Source organism: Cyphomyrmex costatus, unplaced genomic scaffold (assembly GCF_001594065.2).
Source record: "Cyphomyrmex costatus isolate MS0001 unplaced genomic scaffold, Ccosl1.0 scaffold123, whole genome shotgun sequence".
Classification (NCBI taxonomy): Eukaryota; Metazoa; Arthropoda; class Insecta; order Hymenoptera; family Formicidae; genus Cyphomyrmex; species Cyphomyrmex costatus.
The window spans coordinates 4,180,595-4,205,035 of NW_017275207.1; the positions used below are offsets into that span (position 1 = coordinate 4,180,595).

A 24,441-nucleotide genomic window follows, 5' to 3' on the forward strand; every position below is an offset into this window, starting at 1 on the left:
AGCAAGTCAAATGCATGAAATGGTGATAGGTAATCTGATACGTAGGTAGTCGAGCGGGAAGGTTTAAACGCGAGCATTTGCGTTGCAAGACAAGCACTGCTTTAAATTAAGTACATAGATTGATCGTAAGATATAATTTCCTATCAGCTGCAATATTATATCGAAATAGATAGCTTTACTTGATAAAAAAAATCTGAAATCTTGAAAGCCTACAGTCTTGAACAAAAGTTCCAATCTAATTGTAAGATTTTGAAATAATTTCTTTCATTAAACAATTTCTTTCTAAGACACATTTTTGATATAATCAAAGAGATTTAGATCTCACGATACATAGATACCTATAAGAATCGATAATTTTTTATTAGAAAAAACGTTTATGTTTCATTAATCGTGAACGTCATAATTTTGTGTTGCAATAATTTTATTTATACTTGATTCTATGGAACAGAAAGTTTTCTCACAAATTAAAAAATGTACACATATTTATTACTCAAATAAATTTGAATAGGTACATTTTAAAACATTTATTTGTAAAATCGATATACAGGCTTATAATATTAGTGTTTATGAAACCGTTAACATTTATCGTTACAATCTGCCAATAACGCACAAATTAAAATTGTTTAAATAGATTGTATTATTATTGCTTACGCAGAGTTTTATTGCAATAATATTGTACAATAAAGATAAATTAGTATTTTACATTTTTTGTGAAATTCATGCAACTAAATAATTTTATACACACATATCAATTCGTATTAAAGTGTACTATTTCATCTTTGTTAAGATTTATAAAAGTTTGATGAGAGTTATCGTTTCGCCTTGCAATAATATTTTTTCCATTTTTGAAACAAGAAATTTTATTATCAGTATTATCAGTAAAATTCTATATATTAGCTACAAACGCCATTGCGCGATATTACTTTTTTTAATATTTGACATTCTCGATACCCAGATCAAATCGTTTCCGAGAAAAAAGTCTGTGGCGACAATATTCGTTTCTTTCCACCATTCCTCTTGAAACTTGACAGTGAGATTTCGATTAACGGAATCAGCCATCTGCCGAAGCCCGCCAGACAGATTAAAGAAAATATCTAATGGAAATGGCGTCAATTCCGCCATTACTGCCCACAATGGGTTCTGACTATTTCTGCGTTTCTTTGATCCTAAAATCTCTTCATCCAAATATTCGAACAAACCTTCCACAGTTTGTTGATTGCCCCATACTTGTGTCAAGGGCGGCCACAGCCAGTCGTATTCTAAATTAAAAAGGATTAAACGGAAATTGTTAAACGTTATTAGTTGAACAGTTTTAAAGAATTTGAATGAATTAAATTTATATAAATCGTAAATTAATATAAATTATAATTTAAATATTTTACCGTTTACTGTGTGTTTGTCACCATAACAAATGATTAATCTCTTTCCGCCGGCCCAAATATCATTTAACGTCGGTCCCAGACCTTCGATCCCTCTCTCTGGTTTCAGGATTAAACCTTCGAATTCTCGATGTAAAATAGATAGCAATTTCCGATGTCTGTTCGGCCTACCTTCGAAGCCCACGGGAAATCTGTTTGTTAATTTTTACATTAATTATTACAAATTTTGAGTATTTTGTGAAATATAATTATTTACAACGTTTTTGCCGTAAATATAGCTCATAGATATAGCATACAAAAAATAAAAAGTATAAAATAAAAGCATAAAAAGTAAAAAAAACCAGAGAAACGTTTTTTATTTTCATAATACATTAATAATAAATATAATTGATAAAAGTTAATCAAAATTATGGCACTATTAATAACTTGTGGCGAATTCGATTGGATGCACTAGTGCGCACTAGTGCGCACTGAGTGCACCTGAGTTCATTTGTTTTCCTTTTCTCTTCAGGAGAAGGGAAAGGGAAAAAAGATGAACTGGTGCAATCACCCTGCACTGGTGCATCCCAATCGAATTCGCCATTAATTATTTTATACAGGATATTCTATTTTAATTATGCATTAAAATAATATAAAAATGGCTACATTTACAAAAAAATCTTAGAATAAAATTTGCGTCTGAAAGAAAACAAATAATAAAATTAATAAAAAGAAATAGATTTTTCAAGATCATATACAGCATGAGTCATTGTCATATTTCAAAATAGGATTGATTATCATTATTATATAATTGTATTAAAAATTATTTTTATATGACCTTAAAAAAAAACGATTTTTTGAAAATTTTGATTTATTTGTTCCTCTTCTGGCTATGCAACTTTTATCTCAAACCTTTTTTATAAATATAGGCGTTTTGTTTTAGTGTTTTAATCAAAATAAACATTCTGTACATATTTTAGTTTTCGTAATTCTCTCGCAATTTTTTAAATAACCATTTATTTGAATTTTACGACCATTAACACAAATTCAATTTACAATGTACGCATGCTCTCGCGCGTGAATTTAAACTGTACAATGTTGTTAAACAGCTATATTTTGTGTTAAACTTGAAGTATAATTAAAAAGAACAGGCAGTATAGAAAATAACAGATTTTAACCTATCAACAATCTGGTATACGGTTTTTTATAGGTTGAAATGTACTATTCATTATTCCTACTGCCATTGTTTTTTAATTGTGCATTAGATTTTACTCACCTATGAAAGTCCATAATGATAACTTCACCCCTCGCTACATCCAGAAAGTTTCTCACATCCTTTAAAATTTCTGAAAGAGGTGTGATGCGGATGACGTCATGGTTGATCCAAAATCTATTAATATGATTCCCGTCCTCGTCAAGTGCGGTGCCATTTGGTATCGATGGGTAATATCCAACTCTGATATCTAGATATCTTATGCCATGCACTAACTGGGTCCAAACATCACGATCTTGTGTCAACAAGTATCGCTGAAAGGCGTCCCGACGCGTTAGATCACCGTGTTTGTAACAACCAGAATTATGTGTCCCAGGTATCATCAGACTACCGATAGGAAGCATACCGATTTCCCTCCTTTAACAATACAGAGAAACATTATTTGTGTGTCAATAGCTGTCAATTTCTACAAAGAAGTACGTGTAATTATTACAGCTCATCAAATTTATAGTAATAGTAAATAATTACTGCAAGTATATTGTATCTTATCGCAAGTATATTATACCTTATCTTATCAGTAACAAACTGTAATTTAATTACAGTTATCTAATTAAAGATACATTATCTAAAAGTAATTACTTTAATTACGTTTTGTATAACGATATATCAATTGTTATTATTTAATTTATTCTACCTGCATAAATGTTTTAAACAACGTTTTCGTGTATTATTTAAGTTATTTCAAAAATAAATTATATAAAAAATTTGTGAGTTTTTTGAAACGATAGTGTCAAATTTAAACTTTGAAAATATGTATAAAATTATAGTACCTTAAATCGTACATCCAAGTCGGCCAGATTTGCAAGCAAGACATAGAAAACATGTGACCATCTTTGTAAAGGATAGCATAATAATTGAGACAATGTGATCCTGGGAGAGTCGCTCCATCCTTCGTGTCCCATCCTCCTGGTAACGGCGGACGACCGACTGTAATATTTGTTCTGTAATATCCCCGAGGACGTTGTAAGGATGTCAGAATCAGTTCAGGCTTGATCATTTTGTCTGAAACAAACATGATTCGTGGTTGCGTGGACAAATTTTTTTGGTATCTAAAGTTCAATAGCTTTACGGTGAGAAAATGTGATAAGGGATGGATGCGTTCGATTTCACGACGATTCATTCTGTAAGATAAATCGGATTGGGAACGATTCAAAACTATCGAGGGATTCATTTCGAGCGGATCAATGTTTTCAAATTGAATGCGATAGGCGGAAGAGAGACTTAGCCAACAAGTTTTAACGACGAACTCAAAGCGTTTCAACGCGCTTAAGCTGGTGATCTGTACTAAACTATCAATGAAATACGAAAGCAAAACAAACTTTTATATTTTAGACTTTGTTGATAAATTTTAATATAAAATAGGACCGATGGAAACAAACCTAATTGAGTAAAGAGAAATTCTGTTTTCGATCAAAGCGGATTTTGGGGCTTAAACATTTCAGTATGATTTTATCTACATATTCAGTTCTTCGAACCAAAATTTTTTACTGTTATAATGCAATCATAAACACAACTAGAGTAATATTAAATTGACAAATACTTTAATAATTGATACTAATAACATTTTATAAGAATTGAAATGTGTGTTGATCGAAGATAGGATTTTTTTATTTAACTATTTGTTAATAAAATTACTCACATAAAATTAAATAAGAATTTTGAATAAAACAAGTTCATAATGCAATGATTACAACTCATTGTCATGTCACATATATGTCTTGTACTTTGTAATAAAGTCTAATGATAAACATTGTACTTTTAATATAATATTTAGTACAGTAGTTAATTTATAAATATTATAAAATGAAAGGAACGCATTTTTCGATTCTATAAACCACTACCTTTGGGAGCGAAATACGATACATAAGAGAATTAAACAAAATTTATTACTATGTGCCGCTAACGGGTCAGCATTGAACATCTTGATTTGGGTATCTGAGTATCTTGTATCCGCTGGACAATCGAATTCCCAATTTATTTCTAATTCGGCATCGACCACCTTATCGCTGGCGGCGATTGGTCTCCATAAAGAGGAAACCGTGACCCATACTTTTCCGCACTGTCCTGCCAATGCTGAAAGCGAAATTAGGAAAATAGATTGAGAAATATAAGACGGAGAGGAGCAAATTTTATCTCCAATTTTTATAAAAGAGCTAAAAAAATAACACTAGTCTGTGAATTTATATTATTGGATCGATGCCTGAATCAAATTTATCGTTTCTTATAGTTTTTATAGATGCTAAACACAAAATCTTTCAAATTTAACTATTACGTCACAATTTTGAGAAAAATTTTTAAAGTAATAAACATTGTGCAAGAACCGTGTAATAAAATGTGATAGTTAATTTAGTCTCACCAATGTCACAGAAGACATGGAGAATCAGCAGAACAATTCCTTTCAACATGATTGAAATAATGAGATTTCGATAAAAATTCTTTGTTTACGATCTCCGATCTTCCGATGTCAGCAAATATTATGCACTTGTGTTTTGATCAAACAGTTTCTGATTTCTTCGAGCATAACGGTTACAAGTCTTCAAAGAATTCAAAGTTCTCTGAAAATCACAACTTGTTCACACAACAATGTTGCCGCTATAAATTTTTATTAAATAATGATAAATAAATTTTCTTTTGGAAAGTGTTGTCAAGAATATTTTCCAGAGTAAAAAAGTTGCATGAAGGATTATAAGGAAAACAGAAGATATAGAAAAAACTTTCGTAGGCGAATATATCGAGTTTTATTTTTGTATTTTTGACGAAAGTTCAAACAGCAATGGAATTCATTGTCACACTGGTTTATTTATAACATCATTATGTTTTGAAAATTCATTCCGTTCTTTTTGCGAGTGAAAAATGATTTTATAGGGTAAATTGTGGCGTACAAATCGGATCAATATAAGTTTTGAGATAGTATCGTGAATTTTGTTCCAAACGAACTGTTTTATCCGTCTTATCTTATATTACTTTCATGTACTTGCTCTTCTTCTGCAGAAACAATAAACAACAGTTGTGTATTATCTGATCCAGAATCAGTCGATGATACAAATGCAGAGATCGTGAGTGCACGAGAAAAATTTTATCTCTCATATAAAATTATGATCCCGAGAAAATCACAAATGGACTTTTCTAACGAAAAGATATATTGAAACTTGTGCAAATTATAATAATTTTTTCAGTGAATAGTTTACTAAATGAATTTAATAAACTGATAATTCGCCTCTGATTTTCGGAGCGAATTGGATAATTCTCTTTTCTTAATGTTTTGTTGAGTAACAAAAAGTACTGTTTATGTATTATTTTATTACATGAAACTAAAAGTTATAAAAATTAAGAATTTACAAAACTTAATAACATAATTTTTTTTTTTTTAATTTATACTTTTTTATCAATGAACGAATATTGATCTGATTCGCCTTGGTCTATGAACGCGTGCAGTTTTAAAAATATGACCCTCCGCACTCGGTAACGACGGTTCTTTCGATTGTCTTACTTCTGTCACGAGTAAGAGAATTTCTCGATCAGGTCAAACATTATCGTCACATCGAGAAACTTCGGAACACACAGAATGGAAATCGTATGAAAAACGAATTCAGATGGGCCACTGCTAATAGCGCAGTGATCTTCGGCTGACAACCCGACGACTGAACGATAGGCAGTCGAACGAACTACTACCGGTAACAGGAGTAGTCTAATGTAGAACCCGCTTATGGGACATTCAAGTACATTGCGCTTCCATCCTTCCGTCACTTCCTCGGACGCGTCAATTGGACATGAGGAGGGACCAGTACTCATTCATTTTCCTTCTCTCTTCTCTATACGTCCGCCTCTCCATCACATTGACTATCGGCTACGTGCGTACACTCGGGGTCAGACCCGGCCTGGCCTGTTAAATACCATTTCCTGCATACGCCGTCGCGGAATATATAGTTTCGAGGGAGAGCTGGCAATGGATGCGAATCCAACCGACCGATCGGTGGAGGTTGGGAGAACGGATTCTACATTGAATTATCACCCTCGTGCATCGTGCACAGGGGACACTGCATGTCAGGAGGGTACGCGTCGTGAGAGCAAACAGATTAATCGTTACATATAGATCGAGGCTACAGATCGCGATTTACCGATGACATTTTAGGGTATTTTATGGTAGGACTGGGTAGAACTACATTTTATTGGGATAGGTCGCGATCGCGAGTATGTTGCAAATCACATTTGTATTTTAGCTTCACGTTGTAGTATATAGTGCAACATATAGCCTTGACCAAAAATATTAGACATCTATATTTTTTTATTTATCAGGAATTCTTTTACCTGCATTGTTATCTACTGGTTACCAATATTATGTTGTACATAAATTTAAAGGGTTCTTGAAAGAACAATTTACAGCAAATGCCATAAATCTATTTTTAAGTTAAAATGTTAAATAGTGGTTAATAAGATGGCTAATATATTTGGTCAAAACACTGTGTGTATGTGTGTTTTCTTTTTTTATACATGCTGTTTGTCGAACTTACTCGATTAATTTTTTAAGAAAAAATCTTTACAAGATCTCCTTTTTAACACATTTTTAAAGATAATTGTTTTATTATTATTGTGGTGGAGGATTCAAATGAGGAATATGAATAAATAATATATCAAGATCTCAATAGAACAGATATACAATTTATTTACAATGTCATGCTCTTTTAAAAGATAACATCAGGTGTTATAGTATTATATAGAGTGGATGTAAGTAAAAGCTTTGAACCATGAAATCTCGATTATTCGGATCGCATTCGCATAGACGGGGTCACAATTTGAAAAAAAACAATAATAAATAATATCTCGAAAAATTTTTAACATTAGTATATCAATGACATCAATGAAAAGTAATCATATTTTTAAACATTAGTTTGGGCAGTTATGATTTTATCAGCACTTTAATTGAATAATTAATTAACGATTATTGAGATTTTTGAGATTTTTTTAGCGTCCTGAAGATAAAACTTTGCGCACTTTAACATCCTTGGAAAACGCGACAAAGTTGTGCCGTGAGTACGGTTATAAATTAAATCGTCTTTATTGAAGAAAAGTAGATATTATGTTTTCGATCCTTCAATGTATAGTTCTGTATTTAATATTTTATTTTTCTTGTAATAGATATAAATAAAAAATTTTTTTTTTTCAAGAAAGAAATGATTAGATTAGGTAGAAAAGAAATAATTTTAGAAAAGTATAACTTCGTAGTTATAATATTTTTCATTGATATCATCAATATATCATGTATATGTGTTTTACGACAAAAAAATACATGTCGCTGCAATCATCGGATACTAAATACTACATTAAATAAATAACATTATTACCCTGGCAGAGGTTTATATTACATGATTGAAGACATAGGTACAATATATATTTTACGCATATTAACTTACAGTAACACTGTTCTTATTGTGATGTTCTAAGTTGACAATTATAGTACATGAAGGACATTAATACGATTTGATTCGTTGAGGTAGATAATTTAATCAGTCTATGAAGCTGCTTTGTCGGTCGGTCAATTGTTTGTTGATAAATTTCCGTTCCGACGTTACACAAAAGAATCAGTCCTATTTGCCATTGGAAGATCCTTACAGTCTTTCTGTATTTAACTGAATTGCGCTGATTCCGATCTAAATGATATGACAATCTAAATTTGTAATTGATCTATATAACGAACACGAGATATCTGTTTAAAAAGGATCTTTCAACAAAAAACAATCAAGAGACGACCGAAATGAAAAGAATCGTATTTGAACAGATAAAGTTAGGGAGATTTCTTTTCGCCTGATTTCTGATTTTAACGATAAGCTCTGTGCCATGAACATACGAATTAATTCGTAAAACATACTTACATGATCGATTATTTTACCTATAAATTATAATAAATTAAGATAATTCGTACAATTACAATGAAATATACACTTTCTACACGCCAGAACTCTTGTTTTCCCCTGTCCATCGGCGAAAATGCCAATCGAAATTTCCATTCTCTCGGCTTTCTCGTCTTTTCAGCGAAGCGAGTCCTGCAAACGCACCATAAGAGGCATCTCTATGAAATTATGTACATCTGTTTTGGTTAAACGCGTTAGATTTTAATAATAACGCGTAACGCGTCTCTATTTAAGCATTTCGTATGTTAAATTATTGCTGTTGAACGAAAAGAAAATTATACATTTTACGTTATGTGAGCGAAGCTAATAATTTATCGACTTAATCGATTGGCAGTCAATGATATGCAGAGATATACAAATCAAAGATATATGCAAAGATATTTTATCAAATTAAAAATAATATTTTTCTTTTAAACTTGACTTAGTATGCTGTTATGTTGTACATATACATATCTTTACATAATTATATATTATTTAATATTAATATATATTAAATATAATAATGTTTGTATTATTACACTATTATTATATTAATATTATTATACATATATGTATTATATTGTATAACATTATATAATTATGCATTTTATATGTATATATAATTATTTAAATTTACATTATTGGTATAATTATTTGTACTACGGAAAAACATTTAAAATTTATTTTATTAAAGAAGTATAGATATCTATACTTTTAATATTTTGATAGACTTTTTCATTATACTTTTAATTTCTACCAGCAATATATCTTCTCTAATTTAAGTACTGTAACATTAGTACCAGTGAGACACCTGATACGAACCATTCCACATTACTTGAAACATGATATTTAAATTGTACGTAAATACTGAGCTCTAGTCGTGCCAACGGAAAGATTGGTAAAGCAAGCAAAAAGACTCTGCATTATTGTTACGACAGATTGTCTTGCTAATTCGCGCGTTGTGTCAGAAGATTCAGCAACTCATTGTGATCCATACTATTCAACGTATGTATATCGATGCCGAGGGCATTCGCGACACTTTTCATGTCTAGACCGAAGCTCTTGAGCAATTCAATAAAGTCCATTTCCTCGCCCGTAAAGGGATTATGCAGCTTGGGGCAGCTATGGTTACATTGTGGCCAAGTGCAGCGCTCGATCATACGGAAATGACAGTTCTTAACACACTTCCGTTTAAAAGACGGTATTACCGATCGTTGCGGCCTGATGCCGTTAAATATAGCCGTATGATTATTGCCATTTACTTGTTTACCGCCTTTGCGACGACCTGCAAAAAGATGTACATATATTGTATATATATATATAATGAATTTCAAAAAGTTATTGTGCAAACCGCATAAAAAAATTTCTTTTTTAATTATTAATAACAAATATAAAATTTGATATTATCGTAAAATCATACGCAGTACCAAGTAAGTTTTCGATCAATCTATAATAGAACTGCACGAAATAACTTGAAACTATTCAAAGAATGTCGATTGTTATTGAGCAAAGTTCAAAACATGTTTGCGCATTGCTAAACTGTACCAGTGTTCTTTCTTCGCTGGTGTTTCTCTTTCTTCAATCTCTCTTCTTTACTTCTGTCTCTTTCCTTCCTCTCTCTCCTTCTGCTTTTATGTTTCCTCTTTCGTCTCTTCTTATTTTCCCGCTCTTGAACCGAGCCGGAGACTGGCTTTCTTTCCTGCATTTTGCCAATGGTAGACAATCGAGCTTTTTGCGTTTCCGTAGAGGATCCAACTCTGCTTTTTCCACCTTCGATCGAGGTACCATTTCCCTTTCTGATACCAGAACGCAATAGCTTTTTCAGCGACTTCCCGCACGGTTGATTGGTCTCGATTTGCGAGTGAGTACTGTAGCAGAACGAAAAACATTATCTCTCTTCGAGGTCTCGATCGTCATTGATCTCGATCTTCATTGATTTATTTACCAAGATGATTCCAAAGAAACTGCACTTCGACAAATATTTTCGCAAGTAAACAACGCGATATCGTTGAATATATTTTCAGCCGGCGACCGTGTCACAACGAATTCCATTCATACTTACTTGTTGTGTTGGTTGTTACGATAATTTCCGATCGGCATTTGATCCCAACAAAACAATGCCTGTGCAAAGGAAACCTCATCTATTTTGATCATCTTCCAATCTCTTTTCGTCAAGACGCTGTGACTAATGCAACTCGGAGCAAAGACCGCAGTAACATTTTCAAATGTCTGCCGCAGACTGTCACCCATTTTATGTATGTAATCCCATTGCTGTCTTGTCACCGGTGCAGCTACGTTGTAAGCTTTCATTTGGGCCTCATCAAATATCCATTGGAAGACAAACAACGGTGCTAAGATGTTAAATAATAGAGTTTAAGCTCGTTTTTCGAAACATTACTATTTAGATACTATTAAAATATTTATGATGTGAGATAAACTCACCAGACAAAGTTGGATAAAGACGATATCCAAAAAAGCATTTCCATGGCTCGTTAGGATATCTAATTACGCAATTACGAGGCATCCGAGAGTTCCACAGTTCCATCCCTTTTTGTATCGCATCGATCGGCGACAAGCCGTTTGGAGAGTAAGGCGCTCTATCAAGGAACCATCCGGAATCTGACACTCCACGTATAGCAACGTGTCTCAAGCCTACGCGAATAGTTAGTTTTATTACTTAATAACTGAACTATATAAATAGTATAATCAGTGATCAAAGAAAACCAAAATGTGTTTAGCAATAAGATAAATTGACAAACTTAAATACAGAAAAAAAGATTTAATTTGAATTAAATATATATATATATATATATATATTCTACAGCATTATATAAGTCACTCGTTAACATAAAAATTCTTGTGTGTACGTGTGTACTTATGTATATAGATGTCAGGTCGAAAAATTTTAATACATTTAAAAGCCTATAGACATTAAAATGCAGAATGGCATATGAAGAAGTAATTTTTACAATCATGTAGTGTCAGTTAATAAGAAAAATTATTGAGGAGACAAATTAAAATATAATTCTACGCTTATAATATTGATAACAAATGTAAATGATTATCGTATAATAACAATCATTATCGATTCGCCTAACATAATTTGATTGTCAAATGAGGAATATATATTATTATGAAAATAACGGCAATTATTAATAATGAGTCGGGAATCATTTAATTGGGGCAATAATTGATCGTTTGCGACGTACCCAATTCATGATGTATCAGATTGTGGACGCGATTCAAATTTAGCATGACGCCAGTACCGCCCGCGCTGCTACCAGCCAGAAGAAAGGCGCTCGCGTTTTCGAGGCCAAGGGGAACCAAGTCCCGGATAACCTGGACTACGATCTCTGCTCCCATGAAGGAAAACATATCATTCGGCGACCTGAAGGCTCTAGTGCCACTCCAGCTGTCGCTCGTACAATAAGGAACGAAACTATAAAATAAAAACAACAACATCATTATATAAAAACGTAATAATTAATGATGTGACGACACGAGGTCGACTACACGATGGACAATACCTACACGTGATTCGTGCCCCAAAAGAATGGATTTTCATCGGGATTTGGTGAAAGCATCCCGCCCACTAAAAAAAATCGTGAATATTTTTATTTCGGCAATCAGTGGCAATATTAAATTATTAAGCAATACCACAATACAGGATCACCTGTTGCCTTGCAGTTACAGATATTGGAGAATAAATTAAAAAAGGAATCGGTAGCTGTGTGCCTGTTAAAATTTCCAGAATTTTTGTGAATTAAATCTCTACAATAATGAATAAATAGCCACAATTTTTTTATTAATTTTAATTAAATATTTTTTGACAAATATTTATTTTAGGGTTAACTTATCAAGAAATATTTAATGTTGAAAAAATTATAAAAACAGATTATCAACAAATAAATTAAATTATGCAATAGAGAGAGAGAGAACATCCAATAATGAAAGTACATGTATATAAATTTGTACATTAATATTACGATAAAGGTACAGAATATCACCATGCATATATGAGTTGATAAAAAAATCTGATTTATGTTGTCGTTGTAATAAATATTCATGCATAATAAAGCATACTCTTATGTGTTGATTTACATCGCACATAACATGTATTATTAAAATGCGAGGAGCAATATGAGAGAGAACATTCAAAAATGTGCGTCCAGCGTGGAGGATCACCACGAAATTAATTTATGAAGGAGCGCGAGTTTCGGTGCTTGGATGCACGAGCGGAAAATCGTTTTCGTTCCGCGCGACGTATAATTATAAGCGATCGAGGACCCACCGTCGCGTGTCTCGGGCCACTGAGTTGACGTCATCAGATGCCGCATCCGCATCCACCTGGTCCTACAACTCTTGTGGTCGTAGCAATACCAGCCGCCCTCCAGGTACATGATCCATCGCCTAGAGCCATGAGACTTTCGTAGGTAGAAACCTGCCTGCGATCCATCGTTGCAAGTGATCGACCTGTTGCTTAAATACACTCTCTTCAGGGCTCTTTGATCATCTAGCCCGTATTTTCCCAAGTAGCTCATCACCTTCCTGATTGTGTTGCTTTGATATTCCACCGGTGAATCCAAGGAAACCGAGGAAACAGAGACTGTATTTGTCGGTTTATCCTCGGCGATTATTGTCAGGATCGATGCTGCTAAATATAGCATAATCTGGAATACGTGTGATAACTCGATTATATTTTACAAATATTTCATAAATTTTACAATATTTTTTATTTCAGTATTATGAAACATTATTCTAGTAATTAATATCCGCAAACTCGAATTTTGTGCGTGGAAATTACAATACCTTACTGATGAGTCCAGTAGTGGAAGCCGGGACGAAACGCCAACATTACGTGATATTCTTCGCAATATATTAGATTGATTTTAAAGATTTTAATGAAAATTGGCTCATTGCCCTTATTTCAATATATTATTTGTGCGTGGATTTTTCCTCGTTTTTTTTTTTTTTTTTTTTTTTGGTGGTTTTTATACGAATATATTCGTAACCGGACTAACACGTAACAAATGAGTAACCACGGGAATAATTTAAAAAACGACTACAACGAAGGACGCCGAGCTACACGGCGCCACTCTCCCTCTCTGTCCCGCGTCTGGCTACTACATCCATTGGTGGCGCGTTTTACCACAACAACGTCCCTCGGCCTCCTGTCCCTCTTTCACGAAAACGACTACTTAGGATCAAGTTCCAGCATCCAGGATGGTAGCCGGCGGCGGAAACACCTCGGAAACAGAAGCTCGGTTTTGATCTCGGTCTGAGATGAAAGTCTGCCGCCAACATTGCGGATGGCAGGAAGGAGAAACGTTGTTGCAATGCAATTATAATCGAGCATAATGGGCCGCAAACGACGGATTGGGTTCCGCTCTGTACAGAGCAATGGGAACAAAAAAAAAACAGGAAGTTTACTTTTCTTGCCTTTCCCTCCGCATTATCGTCGTGGTTGCGAACAAAACGTGCTGCGCGATGTCATGATTCAGCCACGATCATTGATTGTTGGTAAAAAGCTTTCTACGCAAGAAACACGATTCATACGCGAAATGTGGATCTTATCGATTATACATCTCTTGATATACTGGTTGTGTTTCTACATACTGCCAATACTGAAAGTCTGTAGTAAATGTAACGTGAACTATAGATTTTCAGTACTGACAGTATTGTATATCGGAACACGGCCATTATCAATCGTTTCATATATCACACTTTTCAGCAGAACTTACAGAACTTCTTTCATATATTTTCGTAGTCTTAAAAGAATTGAGTAAAATTCTTTTTATCTATAAAAGAGCTTTAATCAATTTGATAAATTTTTAATGATAATTTTTTATTCACAAACAATTTTCTCGAGAAAATTAAGTTTTAAAAATACGTAACTACAAACATATGAAGAAAAATAATGAATATATTTGTGCTTCAATTTATTTGAGCACACTTTAATAGAATTTTCACTTATCATTTATTAAGAGTTATTAATAATATCAAGAAATCATGACAGCATATATAAACATTTTGAACAAATTGATATTTTTCAGAACTTTTTTAAATATTGTCAAATGAGATTATACTTCTTTTGGTTTATAAAACAATATTTTGTACCGAATAATTAAAGCTCTTCAGATTAGTTGATATCAAATAAATAAATAAATTCATTCTAATTAATTCTGATTTTTATAATACTATATTTTCTTGGGCGCTGGATAATTCTGAAGTCACATTCTTCTTTTTATTTTAGTTAAACTTTTTACAGAAATACAATCGTCTATTAGTACCTATCTGTTCAAGTATCTTCTTATGTAGAACAATAAAAAACTTTTCCGAATTGTGTAGTCCAGGTTTTTGCGATCAATCCATAAAAAGAGAAGTTCAACTTCCAAATATCAGCGTGACGTGATATATAAATTTTTTTAAAAAATTAAGGACGCGCGCGAAGCGGGAAACGTTTCATGGTTCGCCGACGTTAAATATCTGGGGTAGGCAACGACCCCTCTATTACTGTAAAACTTAAAACTGACCGAAAGTGGCATGTTCTCTTTCCGTCGAGTACCTTTCGCGTAACCACAAATTATCGGAAAAGCGTAGCGACGGACTTGCAGCGATTTCGAGAATCCGCATCGAATCGAAACTTTCGGGAAGGTCATAAATAAAGTAGACGACTCGAACGGGGGTGCTTCCACTCTGCACTTAACCGCTTTATTATGCCGTAAATCAATTCGTTGGGGTGTCAGCCTGGTTGTGGAGGGGTAGTTTTATGTTATGCTCTGAGCCAAGGTATTTCTCGGTATTTAAGAGCTATGAAAAGAAAGAGATCTGAAAACCGCTTTGAATTTAAAGCTATTCGGTAACGATCATGACATAAATGTTTTTACTTTTTATAATAATAATATGTGATATCTGTCATTTATCAATAGTTTCAAATTTATACGTCTTTTTTGTAATGCACATTTTTCAATTTTCAAATAAGATTAAATAGCAAACTGATTAATTTTTAAATACAGTTTTAATAGATTTCTTTTATAAATTATAATATAAACAAATAAATAACAAAATGTGTAAATAAAACATATTCACTGCTGTACATTTTGAAGAAAATATCACAAAAATAGCAAATTTTCTCTCTTGAATTATTTATTATATTTGAAGTATTTATTGTATAAATGCTTCAATACATAAATATTAAAAATCTAATACGCACAATAAGTAAATAATAATAATTAAATGATACCATCAAATTGTATCTTAAAACTTCATGTCAATTACATGTGAAACAACCTATACCTTACAAATCTAATTTTATATTACATGTTAATAATATAACAAGTTAATACTTCTTCAAAATATTTGCGCACATGTTCGATTTCTATCAACTGTTCCAAACATACGAATTGTGATAAATTGATTTTTGGACAGTAAAAAATTTTAATTAACTTTGTCGTTTAATTATTATTTATAATTATATTTATCTTTTAATACAATACAGCTATAGTTAAATACGATATGGCACCTGTTAGAATTTTAATCTCTGCAAACATATTTTTGCATAGCTGTAAACTTTCTTTCAAGAAATGTATATATATGGGAGGTATATTAAGAAGACTCTCAATCCTCCCTCTCCCTCTGCAGTTACTCTTTCTCCCTCTTTTATTTTGCCGACTCTGTGGCCAGCGCATTAGAGGGTGTCCTGGGCGTGAAGGTGTCCGTCATAATTTGCCACCCGGCGCATAATCCCCGTGACAAAGGCCGACAAAGTGACGGCTGTTACTTGGACTGGCGGCGCACCGTATACTAGCTGCAGGGAATCCGGTAGCAGGTAAAACGTTTAAAGATACCGTGCGCCGCAGTCAAAGAGATGAATCACGCCGTAGATAAATGGCTGCGATCTGAACGGCTTTTTACGGCCAGGCGCGGCGCGGTGCACTCATGCGAGCTCCGGGTATTCGCGCATCCATCGATATTTTATTATCGTTAGTGCACGTGATAAAGAGAAAGAGAGAAACTTTCGTTGTTGTCTTCGACGAAGATATTTTCTTCCTCGCGATTTTTATCGAAGATTTTTATTCGAGAGATAACTTAATATTTAAAATTTTCTTATTTTTCCAATATTTCATATGCTATCTATTTCATATAAATATAAGTATACAAGATTGCTACAAAACTAGAATCATGGAATCAGGAAAACGTCAGGGTAATTAAAGATGGTCAAGGAAGGCAGTCAGAAAATTTTGCAAAATTCCTGAAAAATTAAAATTCTTGTCTTTAAAGAAGTCATACGTATATATAAACACCTGCGCAATTTTGAAATATAACTTAATAATTGGAAATTAGCAAGCAGTGTCAGCAACATTAATGGTAGTTTACATTGCTTTATTAAACAGATTTTTCAACAAAATATTTAATGATTTTTAAATCAGAATGAAAAACATTATAAAATATTATTGAAAGCCAGGGAAAGTTAAGAAATTATGTATGAAAATATTAAGAAAAAATTATGAAATTTATATTTTCGAATGAGGAATTTGTTGGAATGGTTGGAAAGACAACCTCAATATACTCATAAATTTATATATATATATATATAATTTTAGTCCTTGATTTCGAATAATCGATAGTAGAAGCATAACTCACTGGAAAATAATCGCTTTTATCTCTTTAAATGGTATCAGCCCTTTTACTTTAATAATCTCCTAAGTCACTAAATTGGAAAAATTAATCAAAAAATTTCGTTTTTATATTTTGGTTTAAATAACCTCTGTTATAGATATATTATCATTTCTGTTACACATATATTACAATTTCATAAAATGAAAGTCATACACAAAAACAGGTTTAATTATCATGGATAATTGAAAATATTTCCCATTGGAATTATATTCGATTTCTGGTTCTTGCAGTACTAATAATACTCGATTTCGTAGTTCGATGTCGACGCAATTTTATTCATTTTGTTTCCGTTCTATCCCGAATGAATAAAAATTTTCCTCAAAATTTATATTTATGTATATACAATGTATGAATGCATTTGTGTGTGTATGTGTGTGTACATATATTTTTCAAATTTTTTGACAATTTAATATGTACCTATATGTTTTTCTTTTAAATTTTCACCAATTATAAAAAATGTATTAATATTTTATTTATATATAGACAAAAAAAGTGAATTTTTAATATTATTACAATCGTTATATACAATTGCAGATTTTTATTTCGTTTCACACTAAAAATTTAATTTCTTTAAAAAAATAACTTACAATATATTCCACAAATATTATTCATGACATTCAATAGTGTTTAATATAAGTAAATGAAATATGAATTCCTTTCCATCAGCTTAAAATATATAGAGGTCATCGATCTCTTTTATCTTTTTGCGTAAGTAAATGATCTCAAACTTTAGCATCAAAGCAGAAATGACGTTGAACGGTAATGCCCTGCTTTACGAGTTCGTCCTCCACAAAAGAAGCATTTGCTTCCGCGAGATTAAGGAGCTGACTGATCCGCCTCCCCCGTCGCGAATTCATTTGTTCCACACCTGATTCTCTCTCGAGGTTGACTGACTCGTGGTTGGTGATGCGTGGCATTCCGCCGATGCGGCGTGTGCGAATGCACACGCATGGAATGATGGAGAAAGAAAGGGTTAGAGAAAGAAAGAGAGAGAAGGGAGGGGAGGGGTGCAATTTATTCATACTTTGGGACATGGAGTCTCTGAAGGCATACAGAAAGGAGTGTAACTTTAGGAACACATAATACACCGATGTGGCACTGACAATGAAATGAATATATTTTAAATATATATGTAGTAATGAAATAATGACAAAAGATTAATAAGATTATAATTCCGTGCGCGCATGTGTATCTATGACTGTATAATTATTATAAATTAAATTTCTTTATAAATATCAACTAATTACTACATAAAATTATGTTTATTATACGATAATTCTATCCTAAATCTACAGAATACATACAATTGTATGTAGATATATTGTAATGTATATATCTATATACAATTTATATATGCATAATTTGTATATAGATAACTTTCTATGTAGATACATTTTTTCACAACTCGTGAAACATAATGAATATCAATTTCATTTTATCAACCGTAAACCCCTAATTGAGATCCCAGATTTGCACAATATTAAATGGCTTTCTTCTGATTAGTAGTAGGTAACGTGTAATATAAACTGCAAGAAAATGCGACGTAGAGAGAAAGAGGTAGAGAGAAACAGAGAGAGGTGTATAAGGGAGACGAAAACAGGTTAAAAATAGCCAGAGAGCTGATCGCGGTCGGCATCTTTGAAAGAGGGCCGCGCGTCTTGCTGGCCGGCCCGAGAGTCGTTGATCGCGTTCGCATCGCGTTTCGTCGTCGTCTGGATGTTGATGATGATGGTGAGAGACCGTCTCGTTACCATTACGAGGACCGTCCAGCCGGCTAACACGCACCGCAAACCACGCATTACCATAACCGCGCAGCGCGGCGGCGCGCAGCGGGGTTGTTGTTGCGGCTCCTTCCTCTCGAGAGGAGTTGGCGAAAGTAAGCGTCAGCTTTCGACGCGCTCTCGCGACTTAACGAGCGCGGTTCCGCGAGTGCGCAGGGAGAACTTCTACGAGGAAGTGCTAGATTACCTTCTCTCGAATACTGCCCGAAACGGCACAGTGGTTTTCACCCCCGCCTCCTGGACGAACCTTTACACGAAATTACTTTCCACGCGGCATATCGTGCAATTTTCCGAATATTTTAGAATACCTTGGACGTGCTAAATTTGTATTAAAATATTTAAAAAATAAACGTATTATCATTCACGCTCGTATATGAAATGCCACTTGTCTATTTTGTATGCATTCAATACGAATTATATTACAGCGAATTCGACAAAGGGAACAATTCTAAATTTGATTTAATGACACGTTGTGTATAATGAAAGCTCGCAGTTACAGAATGAATATTCATTATTTTTCATTACCATCGATTTCATCAACTGGTCGTCTGTAATAGAGGATAATGTAGCATGGAAATTCAACATTAAATTAAAAACGTGTGTGCGATATCTCCTCACTTCGCATGAATTTATGTCTCTCTGGAGAACAAAAAGCCGTGTGATCTATTTCCGTTATTGTTCAAGTAGCTTATCGTATACCAATAATATCATTCTGTGCAGATAAAAGAATAGTATTTTATTCTTATACATGTTACATTTCCTCTTCGTCTTCTTAATGGTGCGAGAAAGCGTCTGGATAAAGACGAGATGAGATATACGTTTAAATTCTAGCAATTAAGTTGTCCACGGGCATAGATAGCGGATAGATTTTGCTATTCTTTTTGGTTCAGCTTCCGCACCGATCAGATTATTTTCAGATAAAAGCCAAGGTGCATGATGTATCCTTATGATTACTTTAATGTGAAGGTATTTACTACTTAAAAGAACTTATTTTCATTAGTGTTATGCAATTTTCCAAAAACAAATGCATAGGAAATACATGAAAGAAAAATGAGTCCATTTTCTTTGATATTTTATAAAAACATCTTCAAAACATGTTTATACAGTAATAGTAGTTGAGGTCTAACATGTATTCTATACACTTTACGGAGCAACATTATCTTGTCCATATATGCTAATCCTAATCATAGATTGATTTTGAAACCAGCATACTCTGTGGTTTGATATCAAAATATCCCAAGGTAAATATTTCATCTTAGGCGTTTGGATACATCAATGTTTAGGAGTGAGCAAATGTTTGCATATATCTATGTACTAACTAAGACTAAATCCAGTAATTAATATAACATTCCGCAATAATCAGAGCGATAGTAGACATATATCACTTCTATTTAGATTAAAACACCCGTAAAAGGGGGAAAGAGGAAAAGACCTGAAAAAATTGGCGTAAATATCTGCCGTAATTTACGTTGGTAGGCCTAAAAGAAAGAAAGGAAGAAAAAGGAGGTAACGGAGCCGAGGAAGAAAGAGAGGAAGGAAGAGAGAAAGTGGGAGATAGGTGTACATAAAAGGGTGAAGGGAAGGAAGAGACGAGGAAGGAAGAGAGAGCAGGTGGCAAGATAGGGTATACGCCAGTGGATTAAGGCACGGAGCGGCGAGTCAAAGAGATTTTCTCCCTGGCTCGTCTCGGCAGGGGCCCTCGTCCTAACAAGGGCTGAAATATGACTGCCTTGCCCTGCCTCGCCTTCGCTCGCTCGCTCGCTCGCTTGGCTCGGCTTCGCTGCGCCGCGCCGCGCCATGCCGCATCGTGCGCGCCTTCCGAACGCTGTACGAAGGAAAAGTGAAGGAGATATCTGTGCTGGCAACTAATTTATCGGTTGGCCTGCTTGCCGACGACCCGCGGGATCAATGTACTTCTCCGCCGTCGGGTTCATAAACTAGCTCTAACATAGGTCGCGATTCCCCGATCGACGCTAATTATCTGCATGACGAGGAAACCCGAAGAAATTCAGTGCACTTGAATTAATTAGCCTGAAAAGGATGGTCGATACTAATTAATACTGTATTATATTTCAATGCTTAGAATCTAAACTTTAGATAAAGGAATTTTACGAATGTTACCTCTTTGAACGTAAACAGCCAATCTTGCTTTAACAAAACGCTAGTAGGCTTTAAATTACAAGTACGAAAATGAGCCTCTAGTGAAATTTTCGATCTTTTACAAGCATAATTACAACTTTATCTTATATCTGAATTCAAATTATATCTCAAATCAGTATCAAATCATTAAGGTAGAAAATTAAAAAAAATAAATCAGTATTTCCTGACATTGCCTGTGCATACAGACATATTTTAATCTTAATTCTATCAAAGACTATTTATATCAGGATATAGAGTGATAAAAATTAAGGAGTAAAGATACTCTATCCGCGAGATTATGATATAATACTATACATTAATACATTTTGAAATGGCAAATGCCGCTCAAGAGATACACATTACACGCGACTGGAAATTACAATCAGAGGTTGTATTTTCTCAAAACGGACGATGTAGAAAGTTCCGCAAACTAGCTGCCGTATTATTCACGCGGTCCATGTATTCAAAACTACGTTTCTGCAAATGTATTCGAAGCGGAACTACATAACCGTTGAATAACACGGTTGAATCACAACGACCACAGACATCCGGCGCCGCAAAGAAAACTTTTAGGTTCGGATTACTTAGGGAAAATAACGAACAGAGCCGCGGAAAATTCTGTAATTTTCTCTTATGTCGTACATTTTTTTCTAGCGCACAAAGTACAATGAATTGTATATCTCTTTGTCCGCAATAACCGCTGCCGTGTTAATGACTTCCCTAGCAAAATATTTCAGTTTCGCAAGTCTCAGTAGCCTGGTCTCGCTTTCCAATGTGTTTCAGTGCACATTCTCCTTAACATTGATATGAATTATACTTCGTATTATTTTAACATTTGAAAGGACTACATAATATTAATTATATATCTTCTATACAAATGTAATTTTAGCGAAAATAATTCCACTTTTCCAGAATTGATAATTTGTACATATATGTATTTATAATCAGTTCCATAGATCACAGTAAAAAGGAAAAGGATGACGCTGAGGTCTCGCATATTCCGTATGTCTCATTTGTGGATCTCCCGAACAATACCATGACGGAATTGTCAGTTGTGGAACCACAATTTACAATCTGAGGTGCGTATTTTCTGCCGGAAATTGATAGGAAAAGGGGAGAGGAGAAAGAAGAAAGGCTCGGTTAGGAATCGGTGTAATGTGCCGCGAACAAAATATCCGCGCGCCAGCCGTGACTACGGCACAGCGGTTGCACGGTGGTCGCTGCGCGGCTTGGTGCAGCGGTTGTGGCCGCAGCGACGGCGGCGACGGCGATAGCAGTGACGGTGACGTCGGTGGTAATGATGATAGTGGTAGTGTTAGCGATGGTGATGGTAGCAATGGTGGTGGTGGCGATGGTGTTGGTGGTGGTGGTGGTGGTGCTAGAGGTGGTGGTGGTGGTGGTGGTAGCGGCGGCGCGGCGGCGACGGCGCGATGGTGATGGTAGCGGTGGTCCATCGGAGTAAATATATTGGATGGCGGTAGGATTGGTGGCGGTGTCTTCCGCTCTCTACTTGAGCCGCGTGCCCGCTCGCTCGTTCACGCCCGAGGTGCGCCTTTGATGTGCCGCCTACACCGCGTTCTTGCTAACTCTCTCCCTTGCGCGGGGCTTCCATCGTAACTCGCGCGCCGCCGCGGAATCGGGAGATTGCGTTTTTCCTCCCACCGACACTCTCGGCGGTATGCTGCAAAAAGTCGCTCTTCCGGAAAAATCTCGGCCGTTCTTCAGAGGCCGTCCGATAGAGCCGCGTCACGCCGCGCCGCGCTGCGGCGACGAACTTTGACCTTGATTCGCCTGAAGGATCAGGGGAGGAAGCGAGAAACGCGAAGGCGCGAGAGACGGAACATCGATTATGGCCGCTCGTTTCGAGGGCTCGACCGCGCGCGCTGAAAATGGTGTTTTTGCACGCGCGAGAGAGACCATCTGCCCCCTCCCCCCATTCTAAGTGTTACCTGTCGTCATATTGATGTCGCGCGTTCGAATAAATTATATTCTCTCTTTAAAACAAGTTTCTAGAGAATTGAAGAGATTCGCGGTATTGTCAGCAAATTAATGCCCGTCGATATAAATTAACTTTATAATTTCGGTTTAATTTGCTCTTCACCTTTCTCTAATTCTCAGAACTACAAGTTGAACCGAGATTAAAATTAATCCAAATCGGTGGAAACGGACATACGATGTAAAAGTTTGTACATATAATATTAACATATTCTTATATAAATTAAATAATTTTTTTATTTATACAAATACGTTAATTAAGTTAAGTTATTTTTTGAGAAGACAGTAAATATTTAAAAAAAAAATAATTTAGATGCAGCGCGCAATATAAGTACGATCAAATCTGATTATTACTTCGATTATTACACGCGTGTCGTAACATTGTTATCCAAAACAGAAAAGATGAGATACACGCTACGCTCCTAAACTCGACGGTCAGCTCGCTCCAAGAAATTGGACTTTGATATCAAACGAGTTAGGCGAGATCGGACATAACGGCGCGGTAGCGGACGCGTAGGTAGGCAATGATTTTACGGGAGCTTATTTCGAGAAGATCCTTACCTCTCTCTTTCTCTCTTCCTTTCCTTCTCGCAGGGCACACTCCGTGCCGCCGTGTGTGCTTCGGAGGATCCACTTCTTCTTCTTTTCCTCCTCCTCCTTCTTCTTCTTCTCTTCTTCGTATTCATCTCGCGACTGCTTCCTCGGCGGGAGATTCTTCACGTGTGCCCGATCCGGACTTGTGCGTATTACAGGTACGCTCTTTCCGGAAGCCTTCTTCGCGAACTTCGGCGCACATCAAAGGTTCCATCCGACCGCCGCCAATCCGCAACGCCGTACAAATCGATAATACGATTCGTAGCTGCCCCGTAACGAGATTCGTCTCTCGGCCGATCCTCTTCCCACCCGAGGCTATCGAGACACAGTCGAGATATCGAGAGGATTCGTAACGATCGAGGAGCGGGCTTTATGGCGGCGACGCGATGCTGCGATCCACCGCGTTTTCTCGGGCCGTAAATGGGAAATTGCCTTTGCGTGTTCGCGGCCGCTCATTTCGATTGCTAATTAGACCCACCAGGATATGAATTTTGCTCATAAGCTTATAGCGTGAAGCTCATTGTCCATGTTATATCGTTATTCGATTTGTGTGCGCCTCCTTTACATATGCTGTATTTTTATGAATTTTATCTTTCCGATCTTTTTTTAATTCTTCCAACTTCCATCGTGCTTATACGTTCATTTATTTTACTAACGAGATTATTATGAATGACTTTTCAACAGCTAATGCCCATTTCTATTAATGTAGATTGTAGATTAACTTTCATCGTGGT

General features: G+C 35.0%; 3 protein-coding genes across 3 annotated transcripts; all 3 read right to left on the reverse strand.

Annotated features, from left to right (window-relative positions):
• Positions 1 to 763: 763 nt before the first annotated feature.
• Positions 764 to 5,080, reverse strand: LOC108781265 (uncharacterized). Its single transcript, XM_018549189.1, has 6 exons — positions 4,988 to 5,080; positions 4,522 to 4,704; positions 3,402 to 3,633; positions 2,635 to 2,988; positions 1,383 to 1,570; positions 764 to 1,259 (listed from the first exon to the last, which is right to left on the reverse strand). Exons 1-6 carry the CDS (start codon positions 5,034 to 5,036, stop codon positions 898 to 900), a joined length of 1,368 nt encoding a protein of 455 aa, XP_018404691.1. The 5' UTR covers positions 5,037 to 5,080; the 3' UTR covers positions 764 to 897.
• Positions 5,081 to 6,047: 967 nt separating this feature from the next.
• On the reverse strand, positions 6,048 to 6,423 carry LOC108781273 (uncharacterized). Its single transcript, XM_018549200.1, has one exon. The coding sequence runs from the start codon at positions 6,421 to 6,423 to the stop codon at positions 6,127 to 6,129; it is 297 nt and encodes a 98-aa protein (XP_018404702.1). The 3' UTR covers positions 6,048 to 6,126.
• Positions 6,424 to 9,466: 3,043 nt separating this feature from the next.
• On the reverse strand, positions 9,467 to 13,190 carry Notum (palmitoleoyl-protein carboxylesterase notum). The gene is made up of 7 exons (XM_018549177.1): positions 12,811 to 13,190; positions 12,051 to 12,111; positions 11,729 to 11,958; positions 10,962 to 11,171; positions 10,582 to 10,870; positions 10,065 to 10,387; positions 9,467 to 9,804 (listed from the first exon to the last, which is right to left on the reverse strand). Exons 1-7 carry the CDS (start codon positions 13,184 to 13,186, stop codon positions 9,467 to 9,469), a joined length of 1,827 nt encoding a protein of 608 aa, XP_018404679.1. The 5' UTR covers positions 13,187 to 13,190.
• Positions 13,191 to 24,441: the final 11,251 nt, after the last annotated feature.

What these genes read in the sequence shown, in the direction of transcription:
- LOC108781265 (XM_018549189.1), bottom strand. Translation starts at nt 5,036, where the DNA reads ATGTTGAAAGGAATTGTTCTGCTGATTCTCCATGTCTTCTGTGACATT. An exon ending in TGACCCGTTAGCGGCACATA is followed by an intron (nt 3,634 to 4,521) that starts GTAATAAATTTT and finishes TGTTTGTTTCAG; the next exon opens with ACAAAATGATCAAGCCTGAA. An exon ending in ATCATTATGGACTTTCATAG is followed by an intron (nt 1,571 to 2,634) that starts GTGAGTAAAATC and finishes ATTAACAAACAG; the next exon opens with ATTTCCCGTGGGCTTCGAAG.
- LOC108781273 (XM_018549200.1), bottom strand. Translation starts at nt 6,423, where the DNA reads ATGAGTACTGGTCCCTCCTCATGTCCAATTGACGCGTCCGAGGAAGTG.
- Notum (XM_018549177.1), bottom strand. Translation starts at nt 13,186, where the DNA reads ATGCTATATTTAGCAGCATCGATCCTGACAATAATCGCCGAGGATAAA. An exon ending in GTGGCCCGAGACACGCGACG is followed by an intron (nt 12,112 to 12,810) that starts GTGGGTCCTCGA and finishes GATTTTTTTTAG; the next exon opens with TGGGCGGGATGCTTTCACCA. An exon ending in TCTTTATCCAACTTTGTCTG is followed by an intron (nt 10,871 to 10,961) that starts GTGAGTTTATCT and finishes TTAACATCTTAG; the next exon opens with CACCGTTGTTTGTCTTCCAA.